This window comes from Pyxicephalus adspersus, chromosome 1 (genome assembly GCF_032062135.1).
Source record: "Pyxicephalus adspersus chromosome 1, UCB_Pads_2.0, whole genome shotgun sequence".
In the NCBI taxonomy this organism is placed as follows: Eukaryota; Metazoa; Chordata; class Amphibia; order Anura; family Pyxicephalidae; genus Pyxicephalus; species Pyxicephalus adspersus.
In genome coordinates, this window is record NC_092858.1 from 39,804,889 (window position 1) to 39,827,181 (window position 22,293).

The 22,293-nt window shown below is 36.2% G+C and overlaps 1 protein-coding gene across 2 annotated transcripts in view; it reads right to left on the bottom strand.

Moving 5' to 3' along the window:
* The window catches only part of KIF5A (kinesin family member 5A), a gene marked incomplete in the record, with an annotated part of 86,174 nt that overhangs the window by 20,461 nt on the left and 43,420 nt on the right, over positions 1 to 22,293 (bottom strand). For both annotated transcript variants that reach the window (XM_072407377.1, XM_072407368.1), the window contains 16 exon segments: positions 4,823 to 4,927; positions 6,008 to 6,079; positions 6,166 to 6,226; positions 7,268 to 7,369; positions 8,399 to 8,508; positions 9,228 to 9,292; positions 10,816 to 10,933; positions 12,396 to 12,584; positions 13,101 to 13,247; positions 14,808 to 15,014; positions 15,755 to 15,823; positions 15,906 to 16,081; positions 17,378 to 17,526; positions 18,552 to 18,700; positions 19,065 to 19,169; positions 22,240 to 22,293. In XM_072407377.1, coding sequence (XP_072263478.1) covers positions 4,823 to 4,927; positions 6,008 to 6,079; positions 6,166 to 6,226; positions 7,268 to 7,369; positions 8,399 to 8,508; positions 9,228 to 9,292; positions 10,816 to 10,933; positions 12,396 to 12,584; positions 13,101 to 13,247; positions 14,808 to 15,014; positions 15,755 to 15,823; positions 15,906 to 16,081; positions 17,378 to 17,526; positions 18,552 to 18,700; positions 19,065 to 19,169; positions 22,240 to 22,293 — 1,878 coding nt within the window.

Below are 22,293 nucleotides of genomic sequence, written 5' to 3' on the forward strand. Positions count from 1 at the left end.
TGATGAAGCATGAAGGGTTTGCATGAAAGTGACTTTTAATCACCAGTTTTTCCACATTTACTGTGGGTGACACTGTTGTTGTTTGACAATCCTTTCATGAATGAGTATGGATGATTGTGTGTAAATATGTTCATGTTGCTTCCTTATAACAACACTAAGCAGTAAATGCAGAATACTTCCAGAAGTCTAATTCTTTTCTTATGAAGGTGTCTGTATTTCAGAAGGTATATGTCAGGTATGCACTATTTTTAAAATTCTGCAGTCATTTTTGTTGAGAATCTGTGAGTACTGCACATCCCGATTGATACCAAGATGCAGATTTTATCCTTTTTATAACACATAACATATATGATTGTGATTAAGGCAGCCCCCTATTTAGCAACAGCAATAGTCTGTATTAAGGGATATAGGAATAGAAGGAATGTATACTGTATGTATAATATACAGGTAAGCTACAGTATGTATGTTATCATGTTTCTGCATAGGGGATGTGGCATTATGTACAATGATTATGTCTCCTAAACACTGCCAAAAAAAGATTTAAACTATTATATGTTTAATGTAAATTGGGCTACGATTTTGGTACAATTTGACCTCCAATGTTTTATTCAAAGAAGTTCATTTTAGTAAGGATTCACACATCTGTTAATGAACGGAGACATGTTCACTATACAACTAGTAAAATAGCAAACACCCTAACCAAAATCCATTCTATGCTATGTAATAACCACAAATTATGGTAAAATCCATCTTGCTCAAGTTACCTGAATCAGAACAAAAAGTTAACGGCTGTTTACAGTATATTACCACTTTGAAAAATTTTTTAATATCCCATGGTGCAAGTCAAAACCTCAGACCATATTTTAGAATTTCTGCAAGATCAACTAAACAGTTATGCATGTACCATGTCAACAGACAGAGTAAATACCACTTCAGCTGTGCAAACATTACTCAAGAAGTAATTTACAATGACAGGTTTTCCTGGAAATTAAATACAAACCTTCCACGTCCTGGAACACTGATTTATATACCAAAAAGAAATAGGCAACCCGCAACAGACAATAAATTCATATTCTGCCTGATACACATGCAGACATTTATATTAACTAGAAAATAGGGTACCTGTTGGTGAACTGTTTCCTTAAAGTATATTCTCATGCATGCCGTTTGATGATGATTGACACTTTTGACAATGTTAAAATGTTTAAAGGCCTAATTCATCCAAAAGTGCCTTATAACACATGTTTTTCAATATGTCATAGGTAAGCCATCAGAAAGATCTCCCTGTCATAGTTCCTGACTGTTCTTTGTCACCTTGTAATTTTGTGTGTTTCATGTCCCCCTTCTGTCACAGTATCTCCTATCATATTTTTTATACTTTACAATAGGAAGAACAGGATCATCTTGTGAAAGATGCTGTGTATAAAACATAGGAGCACAAATTTCCCACGAGATAAAAGAAACTCAGATGGTGGAAGGTTGGGTTAAAGATATTGAAAAATCAACCAAAAATTGACATTTCAGGTTTGTGTTGTATGACTCTTTAAAAGCCTGTCTTTCAAAAACTAGAAAGACAGGAGTCATCTTCCCAAAAAGTACAAATGTATCCATAAAGGCTTGCAAGAGCTTATGCACCGTTTTAAGTTTGCATTTCCACTGTAGAGATTACGTCCTCGTTATCTGTACTACTGATACCAATACAAAAATGGAGTATTTACCCAAAGCAACTTCAACCTCAAGCAATACCACAAATTGTTATATATCTGTTTAGTAGATGCAGCCAGGGCATGACCTCTCTCCTTAGCCTGTGTCCTTTATTAAACCCAAAGCGGGCACTCATTGAAAGAACACCCATACAAACACCCCTTATAGGCAACAGTGGAACGGGTTGTGCCTACTGTTTTGTCTTCTTCCATCTATATGCTTGGTTGAATAATTGAATTGTTCATTCATATTACAAACAACCATGTTAATGTTTCAGTTAAAAGTACGTCTCAAAATGTTGGACAGATGATATGGTGCATTGCTTGTTTTTTTTTGCATTGCTTCTTTGATACCCCTAATAAAACCTTTAATTACAAAAAAAATGGGGTATTTAGGCCATTGAGTCCTCGTTTCTTCCTGTTACTATTGGTTTCCCCTCACAAAGGAACTCCTGCTTGTCCTCCACCCTTCCCACTTTATTGAACCTGCCACATGTTTATCCCTATTGTCACTCGAAATGATCACTAATAATCCAGTGGCATATACTAGATATCTGCTCAAAGCATTGCACTACTACTATGCCGCACATACATTTTGCTGGCTGTACTGGCACTAAAGGAGGAAAACAGAGACAACAAAAAAAATGCAATCTACAAAATCAAGAGGGAGAGTGCACTTTATAGCAAGTTTGTTCCCACTGTTGGGTTTAAAACAGGAGAACCCTAGCTTACCTTTTAGAAATAATTCGTCTTGGCCTAATCCCTGTGCTTATCATTATCATCAAATGTCATAAAAATAAAGTAGACACTATTGACACATTTGTGCTACTACAGTGCATGTTACTCCTTCAATACTGGTTTCAACCCATTACCAACTGCACTGCAATGCAGTTACATAAATACCCCAATAATGCCATTTGAAAGCAAAAGAAAATGTAAAAGAATTTCAAAGAAGAGTTTAAAATTTTACAAAAAGTAAATGTGAATTCAATATATGAGTTTTGTGTGGTTTTTTTTTTTTCTCATGACAGGTTTCCTTTAATAAAGTAATGTATTTAGACTTTATTCTGACTTACTTAGTAGCAAACCTACTCCAGATGAGTATTTATTTATGAGTACATATTTCATTTAAATATTTATGTAAGTGAGTAGATACTGCAACAAAAGATAAGGCAGTTATGGGTTAGTATGGATTATTTCACAAGGATCACCTACAGTCTTTAACCAACAATGAATATACTACATACAACAAACTAAAAAAGTGGCTATAATGATTTCAGATGTTCTGTTAAATGTTGATCTATATAGTTCTATATAGAATAAATTTAAGGTCTCTACAAATGTACAGAGATCCATTTTCCATCCAAGGTTACAGCCACGCACTGAAAACTAATGGTGAAGAATATCAGACAATGGCAGATCAAGCATGTTAAAACCATTAAGGTTCCCAAGCTACACAATGAGACAGACACAGGGCTCCTTTATTCAATAGAGTAATGATCAATGTGCAAAAAGAAGAAACCCACTGCAAACCATCAGACGTTTACAGAACTCATATAAGATGTATTTAAACCCAAATACAAAATTGCAGTATATGTTGCTACGGGCTATGTTAATTTTTCCAACCTTCCCTTACTTTATTTTACCTTGTATTCCTGTAAATACACATTTCCTGTCCTTTTATGTTTATGCTTCTTTCTCCATTGTATTTATATGAACAGTTCTGGTTGTCATACAACCTGGAATTCAAACATGTCTGCTTTGTTCATTTATATTACATGGTGGATTGATGGGACTAGATAGCACAGTAAAGACAAGGTTATTTTTGCATTTTTAAGAGTACAGGGAGTTATAAGGACACTGAATTTCTGGAAAGATCTACAGGTATTTTGTCAGTACTTGTTGTAAATGTTCCTAGCCTGAAACGTGGAAATAATATAAGAAGTGGTAGGCTGCAATATTTCACGTTTGTTTTTTGGTTATAATATGTTGTTTTTAAGTATCAACAAAAAGTTGTTACCTAAAAACAAGTAAACAAATGCTGCTTTGAGTAATACTTCTGTAATAATCTCTACCAACTCCACTGTATCTGATCTTCATTTTATTGCAGATACAGGTCGTCCCCAGGTTAAGGACATCTGACATACGGACGACTCCTAGCTATGAACGGGGCTTTCCTGCTCCCTCATGTGCAGAACGGAGGCTTGGAGGGGGGTGGGGGCAGTTTGCATAATTTGCAGAAGAAATCTTTTGCTAATCACATCTGAGACTAAGCTCTTCTGCAACCTCTTGTAACTCTTTAATGACCAAGACAAACTCTGCAGTTGTTTCTTTTGCATATCAAAGCACAGCTTGCTCCAGATTGTCTAGGCTCCATAAAGTTTTTTTTTTTTGCTTTGTTATCAATTGACAGTGAGGTTTTTTTTACAGTAATGGACACCACGCTGCCTAATATTATGTTGAGACAAACTTCTGTCCTAATTCATTAAAATAATGTACCTGTTATGACTTACATACAAATTCAACTTATGAACAAACCTACAAACCCTATCCCATATGTAACCCGGAGACTTCCTGTATAGAGCCAGTGCACTTCTGGGTACGTTAGATGGCTGCGCCCCCCATGCATTGTAGTTTACTACTTTCATTGCTACTACCTAAACCAGTGTGTCCCTTCAGAATTGTGGGGGGTGGCAGAACATATATACTGGACGTATCTAACACACTCAAATTGCTGAATGTGGAGGTTCTTAGCAGCAGCCCTAGCTCTGCATGTCACCAAGGTTCAGCTGCAACAGAAATGGTATTATAAATGTACTTTACAATTACAGTTTTTGTTTACTTTAACAAGCAACGGGATCTCTTTAAATATAGTGAAATGTCATTGCCACCATTAGGTTAGTGAACTTCACCTCCCTGCACTCTTTTATTGAGCCCCAATAAAAAAGGTAAAGTAAATGTATTAACTTCTCCCTTGAAGTGGTATACAACAATGTTCTTTTACAATGGAAGCAGCGAAGCAGCATATGGTCAGCTGGACTGTCATAGCACAAGCTTCTTACCAGCTTTTATTTAGCATGGACACAGGCAGGTATGTCCATCCTACAAGTTACACTTACCTGTTTGTGAACCTTTGTAAGTTGCTCCAGGTTGTTCTCAAGAAAGGAAATCTTCTGCTTCTGGGAGTGAATCCCCCCACTGTCCTCGGGTTCCATCTCAGCACTCTAAAAAAAAATTGTTATATATATTTTTTTCACCAAAAGTGACTGTTTAAAAGATAAATTCACAAAGAATTCTAAATGCCTAGTTTATAAACACCCATGGAAGGGAGGCATGTAAAGCATACAAGGGAAATTCATTAACGCTTTAGAAAATGTGTCTTCAGATCTTGTAATCAAAATTAATTTTAAAAAATTCCAACTTCATTGTGTCAATGCTATCAGATCCTTAGAACTCACTGACAGTTGCATTTGACCTACAGTTGGCCTCCTACTAACCAGCATTTGAGCTGCTTTAAGTGAGTTTTGCATTTCCATAGATGTGTCCTGTGCAAGCTGTCACTCTAATGATCTTCTATTTTAATACTTCACATAAAATATGTTTCAGGCATGTTATACATGCTGGTGCTAACAAAATATTTCCATCCCATTTTTGTTGTGGTTGTCCTCCTCCATGCTTGTTCCTGTGTTGAGCATCATCAATTTCATATATAAGACAACACATGTAGCTGGGATCAGCCCCTTAAAAGCCTATGGAGCCAAACTGTGCAGACAAGGAAGTTGGATCAAAAAGCTACCACAGAAGTGTAAACAATGCCACAAGCCCCTGAGTGAAGTCCAGGTAATGTATGGTGATTTAAAGGGGTAGGGTGGACTGGACGTACTTAGTTGGGTGGGGAAAATGGATAATGAACAACTGTGTAAAGGAAAAGTTTTGAAGTCACTGGGGGGGATTCCATCCACAGGCAGTCGTCCCTACTGCCTGACCAAGGATCCCCCAGGGTCTCTAAATTTTCCCAAGCTCTTATACACAAATAAAGAAGAATTTCACCAGTTGGTGTACTATTTTTAAAAAAAAAGTCTGCACTATAGCAAGAAAGAATGATCTTACCATACAGTAACTAAATGAAGAGACAATTAGTGGCATGGCTATAAAAATAATTTGATTTAATTTTGTAAATAATATATTGGTAATAAATAAATAGAAGTTATTAAAAATATGTGAAATGCAGTTATCTAAGTGTAATGGTGGCCTTATTATATTTATCTTTCATAAATATCAGAAAGTATTACAAAATGACTTACTTTCTTGACTCGAGATGTGACGTCTTGAACAAAAAGCTTCCGAAGATTGTGAAGGGTCTGAAGTTCACGTGCCTAGAACAATATCAGAACATGAGAGTGAATTCATACAGACAGGAGTACCAAGAGTACAATACAAAAATAAAAAGAAAAATACTTACAACTGTCTCCTCGAGCCCTTTAAGATCCTGCTTGGACTGTTCGTGTTTCTCGTACAGAAATCTAGTAGCAATAAAACAAATTAGATTTATTTAAAACACTTTTTGTCAGAAAAGGAGAAGACTGACACTCTTTGCCTCTAAAAACATGCTAGTCATAGTTACACAGCCAATACCAGCTTAAGCTGTCTGTTAGCACTTAGCAACTCTGTCTGTCTAGCCTTGAGATATAGGAGGACATTCACACAATCCAGTTGTTTTTAACTTGATCAAGTGATGCCCTGATATCTTGGGTTACAGGCAGACTCATATTAGCCAAGACTTATCAGGGTTAATACAGGAAAGTTAGAAAAAAAACATTGTTCTTATGTTCTCTCTACATTGGGTTTGAATATTCTTTTCCAAAAGAAAACTCTTTTACTTTGTACTGAAAAAGTAATTAATCTGACCCACATCAATAGGGGTATTCTTGTGGGACTTGCAAGAGCTCCCAAGACTGGTCCCTGAACAGAATTATTATAAAAGAATTTCTTTATCTCCATGGGGGATCATCGTCATAATTTCTGCACTTTACTTCTGCTCTCTTACCACCTGCCACAACTGCTACAGCAGATCTTCCGTCTACCGCTAAATCATACTGCTAAATGAATTTTACTGTACATTGTAGAGAATGCAACTTCAAGTATGAGACACCAAACATGAGAAACAACAGTGGAAAACTGTGCTCTTTAGAGATACAAGTTTCAGACTCCCAAGATGCAGTCAAAACTGAAATATTAGTTAAGATTAGTACCCTCTTTTATTCAATATATTTGATAAAAATGTATCTGGAAAAATCAAGGAAGAAGGAGCAACTTAACTGGCACAGCAAAAAAATGTGCCAGTTAAATGGTGTTCTACTAACTTACATTGGAAAACCAATTTTAAACATTTTCACTTTGCTCTTATTGGTGTCCCAGACTGTAAGGAGAAACAGAAGGTTTGCAAGGCTAAGGTATACTAGGAGAGTCACATGGAGACCCTGAACTGTCAGTATTATGGATCTACAGATGCTTAGATCTACAGAAGAACAACATGACATTATGACCACCGGCACGATAGTTACGTCAGCTCCTGCAGCTTGTTGCTCTTCTCGTGTTCCTCACTCTTCAGCTTCTCGTAGTCAGCTCTCAGCTTCTCCAACTCCAGCTGCAGCTTCTGGTTCAAACTGTGAAAAATGACACATTTCAATAAATCATCCCCTTCAATAAATCATCAAATCAATTCTGTAAGGTGTTTTTGTTGTGAAGCTGTGAAGCTGTGACTTAAAAAGACAGACCACCAAACTGATCATAAATGGAAGGTATCTAGCAGTGAAAGTCACAGAGTAACATGAATAAACACATAACCTGTGAATGGTGTGAACTTCCAAAGCCATCCTTACTAATACAGTAATGTACTTCTTACAGATTTAAAGCAGCAAAACAAATCTGCTATAAGACAAACAGACGTTGTCATACCTGATATTCCCTTATATTTCTGGCTGTCATACTTTCTCTTCTTTTTCCGTACATTGGGCTTGCTTTATTAAAGCTCTCCAAGGCTGGATAAGATACACTTTATCAGTGAACCTGAAATGGATCTGGTCTAGGATTTAAAACATTGGCTAACAAATAGCAATTTTTTAAGAAATCAATTTCAGGTTTGCTGGATCACACCAGTTTACTGATAAAAACATACCTTCTCCAGGCTTGGAGAGCTTTAATAAAACAGACCCATTGTGTCACTGACCTAAAACAAGTAAGCAAAGTCTTCTGATTTTTCTGTTTCATGATCTGCAAACTTGTTCTGGGCCAGTAACTAGGAAAGTACTGAAGACAGGGGAGTCAGCTAAGGCATACCATAGCCATACCATCTATTTATAAAACAGGGAATCAGACATTCCTTCATGCTAATGTTCCTGGTTCATGTGTTTCAATGGCATTAATTTGACTCCCACCAGGGAATCTTTGAGGGAATATCAGTCTGCCTGTTATTAAATAGAGCCCCATGTGTTTCTATTATGACAAATGTATTTTAAACACAACCTATAGCAGTATTATGTTCTGTTATTGTACAGTTTCTTTCCATTTGTGTGTACTGTGACCCCCATTAATATAAGATGTACCCAAATAAATGTGATTGTAGAGAACTTAGTTACATACTGCTGCAGGTAAATAAATATATAAAAAAGTAAAAACGTCATATTTGTTCTTACTCTTTAAGCTCATCAATGATCTTCTGTTTCTCATTTATCTCATCGCGGAGACGTGCTAGTTGCTTATGATGAGCCTCGCGGTGGCTTTCCATTTGCAATTCCAGAACCTTCTGAAGCAAAGATATATAGGTAAATGTGAACTTTACATGACACTCTGCATGCACACCTGACATAACTACTAAGTGTGGCCCTAACTTACTAAAATACCACAAGAAGAAAATTTTGCTTAAAAGTGTATCCTCAGGGAAGTTCAGATTTCTGAGATTTTTAACAATAATAATTAATTTACTTCTGTTGTTATGGTATGTATGTCTGTACAAGCATTTGAATTACCCATTGTGTCCATTGTAAAATGTTCTCATTCACTGTATAACTGTCTATATTGGGGTTTAAAACATTACACCAGTTCCCTGTGGTAACAAAAAATATATTTTCACCTCTTGTGATATTTTAAACACATAAAGAAATGAGATAAACTATTAATATCATTGGTAAGGGGGCCAGCAATTCTTTTTGTAACTAAACAAATACCTATCAGAGTTTAAAACAGATTTTTTTTTACTCACAGAACTCTCATTGAGGCCAGACAAAGTTTAGGCTCCTGGAGCTGACATTGTGAAGCATACATATATAAAGTACATTTTGGTGCTTTTTATAAATGTGCATGGTATTGTTTTTTCTTAATCAGTGCTCTGTGTGTATAAATGTGATTATCAACATAAAAAAAAACTTAAAATGTGCATGTTATCTTACCAATTACAGCTCTGTTCTGGAATGCATCAATATATTGTTGTATATGACATATTACACAGATTAGTGACATTCCTACCTTCACTTCATTAGCTTCCACCACATCCTGCTCCTTATCCTTTGCTGCTACTTCAGTCACATTTTCTGCCAAGTGAAAGTGACAATGCTTATTACACATCATTTTCAGTGAAAATCACAACATCTTTCACATGTATCATTTCTTGTGACAAGATGAAAACATCACATAGAATCCCCTGTGATAAGCAAAGACATGAAAAGCCCAGCAACTGCCATTATCACCTATTATAAGACTGCTTTATGTTTCGGAATGTGCTTGTCACCTGTGCACACACACATTTTCAATTATAATGTGCAAACAATCATTGCAGTGTTATCTTGTTGGTAATGTTATGGGAATGCTGCTAACTAGGTGCAAGACAGGGATTTTAAGGGCAACTAAGGATTGTCTTAGATACAAATGCAGGCAATTAAAGTAGCTAAAATCTTATCAATGCAGGGCAAAGCAGAAGGGTTTCTTTAGACCGGTTAATGTAGTACATGGTAACCTGCAGTACTCTGGTGCAGGGTCTTGCACTGCCATCTAAATTTATATAATATATTTAGTACCAACACGACACAACTGTGCTGCAGAGAACCATGATCAACATTGTGGTTTCCTGCATTAAAACATGCTGCATTGACTTGTTTTAATTAATTGTGTTAGCAGGACTTTCTACATAAATGGACTGCTTTCATACAGAACAAATAAATTCAGGTAATGCAAAACAACAACATGCATTAAAAATGAATAGCTATAGGGTAAAGGAGCCTTTAATCTGCATTCCCATTGGCATATGTCCACCTTTTCTTAGCACACCCACCACTTCACAGAGGACATTAAAAAGTTATACATTAATCCATATCACAGTGGTGAGGATTAGTTATTAGCAGATTTTCTTAAATTAATTAGTGAGTTACGGGTCTTTATAAGGCAGGCCTAACATATATGCACTTAGGCATATACACACACATATGTGTTGGGGGATCTTTTTACATGCTTTATTATTAAACACTACATAACACATGTTTTCCTGGAACAGAATCAACTATGTAGTAAGCAGAATATTTTCCATTGCACCACACTCAAACTGTGTATTGTTAGGCAAATGCAGGCAAAACTACACCAATCAGTTGGATTTAGGGCACAAACATAAGAAATCTTAAGCTTCAGGTAAACCTGCTCTCAGTTTATTTAAATCTTTGAATCTTTGTTCCTTGACCCCTATAAATAAACTCAGAGATTGGTGAAACATGACAGGAGAGGAGCATCCCAGCAGGATGGTTGTCTGTTGGGAACAATAATACTTTTATAAAAAGGTAACAGTCATTTGTACTGTATTTGTCTTCGATTTCCATAAAATGAGACGTGTTCACTTGTGCCAGACAAAAGAAATGTGAAAATGGTAAAATGCATGTGTTGTCGGAATCAATCAATTTTAGCTTATTTAGTTCAAACTGGAAAATAAAAGTATTCATGGGGTTGGCTGCTTTGGGCAAGACTTCCAATTTTCTTTTATGGAAATAAATCAGTCCATTTTACAATCTTCTAGTCCCCTATTTCATCTGTCACAGTGTTCTTAGCAGAGTGACTGATATCTAAAGAGTACCTTGAGCTTGCATCTTGGCAAGTTCTTCACTCAGAGAATCATAGGATTCCTCCAACTGGCGTTTCTTCAGCTCTACGCTGTGCATGTACTCCGTAAGAGACCTGATCTTAGCCTCATGCTGTGAAACAAAAGAAAAGGTCAAGTTATATATCCTTACTTTGTTCAGTGATCGTCTTAAATTGGATTTTACTTACAGCACTATCATTCAATGCTATTACACAAGTGTAAAAATCTATTAAGTATGCATCCTACTACTTTATTTCACTATCCACATACTGTCTATATAAAATATGACTGCACAATTACTCAGGCTTAATGTATCCTAGGTCATTGCTTCTTTCCAATATACCATGTAATCCAAACTTACAAACAAAGGGCATTTGTGCATCTGTGTTTCTGCACAAAACAAATGCAGATTATTTTGTTTTACTAGACCTATACTCTTTTAGAATATTATGACATCAATGGGCTTATATGGGATAAACATATCTCTGCTTAACATGGATCATGAATGGAACTGATGGGATAGAATGATTACAGATTAGGGCTCATACAGTAATTTAGGTGACATTATCCACTCTTAGAACCAAGATTTACAGTTATAACAGTAGCCCTGTGCCTATAGATAGTAGAGGAAGAAGAGACATTTTTTCCTGCATAGTCAGTGGCTTTGCTGTTACGGAGTGTTAAAGTGAGCAAAGTGCACAAAAATTATACCGCAAGTACAAAGAACTAGTAAATCTGATTGGGATTCTAATGTCTTTATATTCAGGAAAAAAATGCAGAATCTTGCATGTGTGCAGTGCTTTGGGAACCTAATCTGTATCAATCAGTTCCCGTTCGGAATATCTATCAGTTTAGTTGGTTGCGCACAAAATTGGCCTTAGGGTAGATTCTGACACAGATACCTATTCTGTTTAATTTATATTTATGATAGCACCTTTCCTGTGTAGAGATTTCTGATCAAGGCTCATTCTTTAAACAGTGTTTTGTTAACCCTATGGCTATAAAAAAACCTATGGCTATAAATAATTAGCCTGTAAGTAGGAAATGACCTTGCAGAAGGCAGAATAGAAATTGGCACTGCCATTGCTGCTTTCATATTATAGAGCTGTCATCTGTATCATTGCTCCAATACTTGGTGTTATCAACCCAGCATGCACATATTAGAACACAAGATGCTTATAATGCACATGATTTGCACGTAGTGAAGCAAAGAAAAATATGTCAGATGCTCCTTTACAAACAAATCAGAAATGACAGCTCTGTATGACTAGTTCCCATTCATGGGTATACATTAGTATAATTAGAAACAAAATAATGCTAATTATACCAGCAATAGGTTACGTGTTTTATTCTACAGCAGCATTTTTCAAGTATCAGAAACAAGATATTGTATTAAAAATAACACTTCATACTAGTCATCAGCACAGGATAATCTGTATTATACTATTAAATTACTTAATGGCTAACTAATAATGTACAACATATATTTTTACTTGTTATAAAGTTTACACAGTAATTTCCCTAATAGAATCTGATCTGTACAATTCTTTTGCTTCGAAATGAAGTATTCATACCTGGGATATAAGCAGTTGGCATGAGGATAGTTCCCGGCCTGTAACTTCCATCTTGCGATGGCATTCGACTTGAAGATTCTCAAGCTGGCGACACCGTTTCACCACAGATTTCACCTCAGATTTGATCTTACTGATGTATAGACGAGCCACGGTAAACTCCTCCTCTATGGCCCCACTGATCTCCACAGGCTAGAAGGAGAAATAGAGTCAAGGAGACATTCTATAACCACGGATATATTCTGCATGCCTAAACTGGCTCTGTACCAAGCTTAGTGCTGCCTAAAGGTGCCCACAGAGCACAGAGAATATTTTCACCTAGTAGTTTATGATCAAATCAAGAAGGCTTTTCTAGTGACCATGGCAGAAGTTCCACGGTAAAGCTTGGTTATGTAAAAGTTAATCACCTGGTAAGCATTCTCCCTCCTCAGTAGTCACAAACATACAATTTCACCAAATGCACTTTCAGGTCTTTCCATAGAAGCATTGTTGGTGCCATCCATGCTTTATCTAGGCAGCATAGTTTCTTTAGGTGCAATTTCACTATCAGCAGATACTCAACTTGCCTTCATTCCCCATCACTTCATCAAGAGAGAATTAACACAAGATGCTATTTCAATCTGCCATGCATAAAATGTGGAATGCTATGGTGAACCAAGGACAAATGTACAGACTCTTGGTGACACATACTTTGTCACAGTAACTTACCAGTTTAAATTCTCCATTGCCCACAATGACGCTGAACTCACTAAGGTCTTTCATGAGACCATTGAGAACTTCAGCAATTCGCTTGCGTTGATGAGTGCTAAATTCCTGCAGGCGATGCAGATCATTTTCCAGGGACAAAAGAGTGGCCTTAAATACAGAAAAGGAAACTTTGTTTTATAAAAACACAACTAATCTAAATATTCCATTATTCCATTCTATTTCATACAACTATTCCAATAAGTGATATAGTAATATGTACAGTTTCACCAAAAGCTTAAAGCTGACCTAATAAATTGTACCAAGATTAGTGCTTATCTCTCTGTACACATAATGCCTAATTCTTTGAGTCTGATCAAATAATGCTTTTATTTTTCTCTCACTACTCAAGGTATGGCAAGGCACTGGACATGTGTCCTATACAAATGCATGGAAGTGTTGGACAAAGGCCACAGCTCTCCCCCTGAAACTTATATGATCTTTATTCTCTGTGAGATGGTGCCAGATTTCTGCCTGGGTTATGACGAAGCCAGGCGCAAATAAACCTATGCTGGCCACTTCAATGGCCACTACACACAGAAACGTGTCCACAATATTAGTTGGGTGAGAGGGAGGTAACATAAGATAGATTGCCTAGCCGAGAATCTATTACCTACAGCAGGGGTGTCAAACTCAAATACACAGAGGGCCAAAATTAAAAACTTAGACAAAGTCACGGACCAACCTTGAAATTTAGTGAAAAACTTGTGGAAATTTTTCCTTCTCATTGGATATAAACCCTTTTCATATGGAAACAAAGAGGTTTTGCTTCACATTCAATCTGGAACAAGCTTATAATAAAGAAAGATGCATAATTTGTTTTTAATTTTATTCAAGGAAAAATCATATGCTTCCTTCTCTATTTGTAGCCTTTTGAGTTAAATTTCAATGGTAACCCTTTTTGCACAGACTAACAATAATAATAACAATATTGGTCTATAAAAATCCAACCATTCAAGTCCATGCCTTGGAGTAACAAGTAAAAGTACAGCTGATGGGGAGTGCTGGAAATGGCAGACATGGCCAATGCGGAGCTTAATTCTATGTGTGGCCCGCCGCTGAAACTCCCTCTTCATTGCAATAGTTCTGCTACTAAAATTCCCAGCATTACTAGGGTCTATAAAACAGTCCAATGCGGGGCCATCCATAGGTAGAGAGCCCGCTGGTCTATAGACGCGAGTGATGCCGGGAATTGTAGTAGCAGCGCTATTTCAATGCAGCAGTGGGCCAGCTGCAGTTCATATTTAGGATTCCTTTGGGGGCCAAAAAAAAAAGTCACTGGGGGCCAGATTTGGCCCCCAGGCCAGAGTTTGATAATCTGACCTACAGTATGTGACCATTTGTCATTTCATTTGGGCAATTCTGACTTTCAATGTAGTTAACAAATGTGTGTATGTGACCTATTTGGTGCACCAAAGTAATTGTTGTTGACGGGTGGGGTGGAAGGTAAATGGCCTAGGGGAGGATAACATATAAATTGGGCTGTGTTTTGAGCATCAATATGATGTTGCATGAGATATTTTGTAATCTCAGGTAATCAGTATAGTAGAGTATTTTATTGTATTCTAAAACTTTCTGATCATATCTAGTGCTAGCAGTAAGTTCACACTAGAATATCAGCATACTGGTGCCATCTTGTGATCACAATACATATTACAGCAGTGAACTTACAACTTTCTGGGACAGCTCATCAGCCAGAACTTTATTCTGTACAGTTTTCTCTTCAACTTCCTGAGACTTCTGATCATAATTCACTGCAAGTTCTTCCAGTGCTTGCAGAACCTCCTTTACTTCTTCTTTGGCACAGTCATTTTCTGACTGCAAGCGACTCAGTTCCATCTGCACCTTGTCATTGTCTCCCCGAGTGGATACCAATAGCTGTTGGCAGAAAAGATATCATCAAGTTTACATCACTTGTCTACACAACTTCATTATCCTGGTAGAAGAGTAGTATGAATGTGTTAATAAACTCTAAGCAATATGTATCCTAGAAGATCACTGTGCAAGCAATGCAATGCTTGACATATATCTGTTTTGGATTTGCTGGCTAGCCATTTATTCTCAGCATCTATCATTGAGCATATTATGAGGTATGAGGTATTTGAATTGGTTCTTGTGAAAAGACCCAGATCCTAATCCAAGTATGTATACAGGGTCTTGACAGTGCTTCTTTTTAGCCAAGATGTCCTTGGACTTGTGGGTTCAATCCAAAGTTGGGCTATAAGCCCTGAACCTTCAAACACAAAGCCCTGCCCTGTTATTCAATTATTAAATAACAGAAAAGGAGCTTAAAATTTTTGAATTACACAACAGAACAGAAAGGCAGAGTTAAAATCTTGTTAATAGCACCCAGCATCCGATCCTTCAGCTACAGCTCTGCAAACAAAACTTTCCTTTGGAGGAAGCTTTCCTATATGATAACACAGTTCAGGCAACCCAATGGTAACTTATTGACAAAGTTGCTTTTCTGGTTGTGGCCTGAGAACTATTTTGAAAAGAAATTTACTAACAACTAGAATAAAGAAATAGTTTATATTAGTTTCTAAATGAGTAGTTTTTTTAAATATATGCAGAAGTACAGTTCATACTCTTATCACACTCCATACAAAAAATATTACCTCTTCTTGATCCAACATCTGCTGCTTCAGCTTTTCTACTAGTTGGCTCTGCTGGTTAATCTCATCATCCTGCAAAATAATAAGTGCAAGAAGTTTACATGCAGTGTTTTTAAAGAGGGCAATGTTTTATTTTCTCTTTATAACTACCTACCTTGTCATCCAGCTGTTTGTACATCTTTAATATCTCCTCTTCATATTTCCTTCTCTCCTCCTCTGAGATTCGGATCACAATGGAAGAGTTATTATCATTAACTGGGGTTTCATCGCAAGTTTCTGGAGTGATCTGTTCATTGTCACTCAGCTGCTCTGTCTCAGGCACATTCTCTCCTAAATAAAAAAGAACATTATTCATTAAGTATATATGTTGTGCTGAAGTTTGAGAGTGTGTATGACAGAAAGTAGTATCTGTCCTACTAGAATGACTATTCCTAACACATTGAATTCGACTTAGCTTCCAACAGAATGCTTACTTATTGCCAGAAGCTTAAAAAAAAAATACAAGTTAGGAACAAGCATTGGCAATTACTAAAATAGTAAATCATCCAGTTCAAATAAGCTCACCCTTAAATAAAACAGTCCAGGGTCAACTATCCAAATTCTTACTAGCAGCCAACTCCATAAACCTACTACAATCTAAATCCATACCCACATTACAGTAGAACCAAAATGGAGCAATATCTGCCCCAGCTACTGACCACTCAATAAACTGAGCACACAAACCCTAAATAATATCCATTTGACCAATAATGTAAAAATTCACAAAAATTTCTAAAGACACAAAAAATGACTTTACTGACTGGTACGTCTTGGAGGAGGTTCTAGGTCTAGGAAACTCTGGTAACTTTACTCTAATACTCTAATACAGCGCTGAGGGTGAAAATCTATGTTATTTTATCAAACTTTTTTTCCAAAGTTTAGGACACTCAAATGGGCTGCCTATTAACCCTGCTGATATTTATCCTAGTTATTGAACTTCTTTTTAAAAAAAATAAGACATAAAATGAAAGACAAAAAATAAAATCAGTATATTCAGACTTTAACCTACTTATGCAATGGTTCAGGGTCCTTACCATCCAACAAACCCCTATTCGTCACCCCAAATCATGTTGGTGTTGCAGAGTATACAGAGGCTCCACTGAAAAAAATGTTACTAGGTGGAATAAACCCTTAATGACTTTATCTCACAACTTCTCTCACAATATCTTCCTCTTAGGAGGCAACCTGAATTTAAAGCAAAGCAGAGACCCTTCCCTATCATCTCTTGGCACTCCAACCCTTTAACCCCACATTTTCTCATTACCCCACTCATTCCTCAACTTCATCCTCTACTCTTTCCATCCATTGATTATTCAAACTTATTTGTGTTTGTTTATTCTCTCCAGTTTTTAGGCATAGCTATATTTGCTTCTAAAAGTCAACCCCCAACCATCCATCTTGCTATAGATTTTCTAAAATTAAGGTGCACACACGCATTGCTATTGCAATACTGTTGCACACAAATACAAAAATGCATAGATGCATTGACAATTCTGTAACTCATTTCCTTGAGGTTTGCAAAAACAATGCTATTGCAAAAATGATGTTATTGCTCAATGTAAGTTATTTAAAAAAAATATTTCTTACCGTTCCTCCAGCGATTGAGTTCAGCCTCCAGCCGTTGAATGGTCTCCTTCATTGTCTTGTTCTTTTCCTTCTCCTTCTCATACTTCTTCTTCCACTGCTCTGCTGTCAGTTCCAGGTTGACAGATGCAGTGTTCTTGATCGTCTTGGCTCTATTGAGAGTTATTAAACGAACATTCTTTATTATTATGGTATTGTATAAAAGGAACACAAATATATCAGAAGGATTAGACTGAAGTGATATGATACCACAATCAAACAATGATTACTCATTTGAACAGCTTTGGAAGCCCAAACAGCAGACCATTATCCTACACCTCTAAAGGTACAGAAAGTATTTAAAAGGGTATCTAGAATAGGAATGATCAAAGCAAATATGGATAAGTATTTGTCCTTTTTTTGACCTAAATAAGTCCTTAATTCCTTGCAACATATCAAATGTACAGCTAATATAAATGTGTATGGAAGCGCAGGTTCGATCACAGTGCATCTCCCTACCAGTCAGTGATTTGTTCTTTGAAAACTTCAGAGGTTTCAAATTTATCATTGGAAGCAAATAACATATTGGTCATATTGTAAATGAGTTTTGGATTTCCAGTTTAAAAAAACATGTTGGGCAAAAGCAGTAAAAATGACTCAAACAAGATAACAGATGTTTAAAATCAGCTGGTGACTTGTCCAGCATGTATTTTAGAGTAAAAGGATCAGGCTTGGACAAAATTGGGGATATGTAAAGGTTTTACTGCTGTCTTTGTGCCTTTAAAGCAAATCCCCTTTACATCCTGACCTAGGGATAAGGTATAGTAAAAGTGCAGACAGGTAAAATTTCTTCAATGCAGAGGAAGAAAAATCAAATATATTAAAGAGTAGGTAAAGAGTTGCAATTTCTGTGAGCTTTTCTTCACTGTCTGTATCTTTCTCTCCTAGAAACACCTTATTTTCTTGGGCTGATTGGAGAAAAGAATAAGGCAAAATCTCCCCAATTATAGCACTAATCCAACGTTTCTTCTAATTCTACATTGTTTCCAAAACCAAAAACATATATCGCTGGCAGTTTGATTTTACTAGATGAAGTCGGTGGATCAGACAGAGATGTATTTAAACAGGAAGATATTCCTCTATATTTAAGACAAAAGCCTGTGCTTAGATGGGACAGTTTTATGAGACAATCTGTTACCTTTGACCAAACATGAGTGTTGACTTGGTCTCTGCATCATTGTAGCTAGATGGAGAACAACAGATAAACATGGTTGTCCGGCAGTTTCCTCCCAATGAGTCCTGGAGGATTCGGGTCATCTTACTATCTCTGTAGGGCACATATCCTTTCTAAAAACACATTAAAAACAACAATGCATTAAATGGGAAATTGATATCACATTGTATACCTTTCGGTATGTAGTAGATACTAATAGGAATTTCCACTCTAGCAAATATTATATTCACATCACCATTTTCTTATAAGGAATTTATTAATTGTCATTTGTCTCCCATATTATGATATGCACATGTATCTGTAATTTTGTTGGAAATCTCAAGGATCGCCAAAGCCGGATTACTTTGACACTGTTGGCTATTCTAAAATAATGATGAAGCATTATCCTCTAATAATGATCACTAAAAAAATCTATATTATACTGTAATAAACACTGTCCCTGGTAGAGATGTTTATGCATTGCTAATTGACACTTACCGATCCTTCTGCCAGGGCTGAAATGACATTTCCCAAAGCAGATAAAGACTTGTTAATGTTCTTGGCCTCATCCAAGACAGCACCTTCAGCACCAGTTTTGCTGACCTAATAAAAACAAAAAAAAAATAGTAATTTAGCCTAATTAATGAGATATACATTATCAAGACGGGTTTTGAAGGAAAAAGTTACAAGTTAGGTATGATTATATAATGACAAGGAAACTGTGGGATGTGTAACAGGCCAGACCACGTCATACACCTCATACATATATGTCATGCAAATGGTGTTTATTATTTTTAAATCATTCAAACATTAAAATAATAGTTTTATAGAGTATGTGACTAGTTTCTAAGGGCTGATGAAAACAATATATAGCAATAGTGTAAATTTTCAAAAATGTACCCGCTTTTATTATTAAAGCCATTCTTTAACAACATTTAAGTGACTTTGTCATATGGTGCAACAGAGGCGGACATGTACCATATGTTCTGGAACTGCCCCCTAATTAAACTATTCTGGAAACTAGTAATGACATTTACATTGGGACACCTGGTGACCTTTCTCCTGTTGTCCCCGACATTGGTATTGTTTGGGGTTTTATCGGAGCAACAGGTTTTGCATAGCTAGGGAATGTGATAAATTGTTACCTATATTATCTATGGTAGCCAAGAAAGCTATACTACACAGGTAGATTAGCGCGGAGACTCCCACCCTTGCTTTATTTTTAGAAAAATGAAGATATGTTTTCAAATGGATTGGGTGGAGGCTTCTATAAACAAAGAATTTATATTACATTCTTTTTTTGAAGTATGGAAATCGTATAAAATTGTACTACCTTTGGAAAACTAGAAAGCTTAACTGATGTACTTCTGAATTAATTACCCATTTCTCTGATTTGTATTTTCCTGTTTATCTATTACATTGCTTTGTTTCTGTTTGAATGGTAATTCTTTTGAAAAATAATAAAAATATAATAGGTGACTTTGTCTATGCTAGGTGATAACATTAGTCTTTTTTTGTTAGCTTTTTCAAAGTCTGAAGGTAAGAGTAGAGAATTTGTGCCAAATATTTATGAACAGGGAAGAACTGCACAGGCACCTGGATTTACACAATTATGTCTGATGTATCGTCTTACTTTAGGATCCAGGTGACAGACAATTCCACAGGTATTGGTTTCTAAGCTAACTGTTTGGGGGGCTATTCTCATATTTGTATTTGTATTTGGCAATGCAGGCAGCATAGCAGGAAGAGTAAATAAGGATCCTTTTACTGTAAATTTGTTAAAAGATTTTTTGCTGCTGTAAGGTTCTGGTTTACAGCCTCCTGGTGCTGTACTTGCAGAGAAATATTTGCTCCTAGCAAAGCCATATGAAGAGAGAATGACATAAGTGGCTTAATTTAAATAATTCTATTTATTTTTTTCTGAATAACTTGAGCGAAACAAAACAGTCAGTAATTTGGCAGCAATCTATTGCAGAGATTTGTCTATGGTTCATTTCTCTATTTGCTGCATTCCCCAGTCTGAGACAATAAAGAAAGCCTGTAAAATGAGTACAGAGAAAAAATCAATATGTCTTGTTCAGTCTGATCTCACATTGATTTTACAGTGTCCCAGGCTACAATATTTCATAGCTTCCATCATAATGATGGAGCATAATTATTAGTAATGTATTTCACTGTGCCGCATCTATTATGGGAACCACAACTCCTCAGTACAGAAAGATCCTTGTGAAATTACCTGTCAACAAAACTAAAAAAGGTAGAAGAGCACATAGTATCACATTTTAGTAGATCATGTTGTATAGCTAAAAAATTGAAAGGACAGTAATGACGAATGTATTTATATCTTAGTTTTTATATGTTTGCATATTATAAATACAGTGACCTGGCCTTGTGACAGGTTGATAAATTTTAGCTTCATATGCACACACTCTGTCCAGGATGTTACATTTATATTGGAACTCCCCTAACATGAATAACTATATTAAACATTTTTCCCAGTAATACCCCTACCAAACTCAGATTCTTTTTACTCAGACTCACAACTTAGGTTTCTACCTACCCTGAGGAAGCCATGCGAAATGGGTTGGGGACAGAGATGACTTTGCTTCTCTTTGACAATTCTATCCTTGTTGTTTTGTATTGATGCATTAGCTTTCCTCTGCCTAGTGCCACTCTGGCCTTCAGAATGTAGTTATGAAAAGTAAAACATGTGGCAAATTAAGATAAGTTAATGTATTTATGAAAAGTTAACATGTGGCAAACTAAGAGAATTTAAACTAGTTACTGGTAAATTAAAAATGCATAAGCAGAGGTTATCTTCAATGCAAATTACCGTACATAAAAAACTTAGTTGGTTGATACATATATGCAGGGAAAGATATAAGTAAACCTCAATTTTTTCTGTAAATGTGGAAAGAAACAATCCTACTACATCCCAGCTTTGATGTAATGTAAGCCTTGTGAACCAATAAGAAGACCCAGGAGATAAAAAGTGAATGGGACAAAACTCAGCTTTAACAGAAATAGTTAAAATTTGCATTAAAAAAGTTTATCTGCCCATATCAGAGTTTAGAGTTTTCATTGAAGGTAGTCTACTACTGCATTATATTTGTATATGTTCAGATTCAATTACCCATGTTGGCTATTTAAAGTAAATCTTTATTTCTTCCCATAGATGTCTGTTTTATACATGAAGGTGTATGGCTACCATGTTAGCATCTTTCAGTCACTCGTTAATCTTTATTAGAGCAATCATAATCACTGCAATCCAAGACCCCAAATACACCCCTGAGCATAAAAGTCTCTAGTTTAAATCTTGCCAACTATCTTTAAACTAGAAATTGCCATGCACTACTATTTCCTATAAATGATCACTACTGTGTTCCTTTTATTATAACATTACGTTCTCCATCAGCACAACTCAGAGGTTCATTCAATACGGCCTTAGAAAGAGCATTGACATTTACAATAACATGCAGCAATCAGTCAATATCTCAGTTTATTGAATATATCCTACAAGAACTGCTATGGGTGACTGCTCTCTGTATAAGTGAAAGAGTTTAAGAATGCATGAAAATTGATTGCCATTTACCTCCTGTATTTTCATTACCATGGTTTGATAACCACCATCATAACTCATTGTTTTTCAATTGTACAATGCTACAATTCTAACCTTTTCACTACCAGCCAGGTCAACCAGATATAACTTTCCACTCAGCTTCTGCTC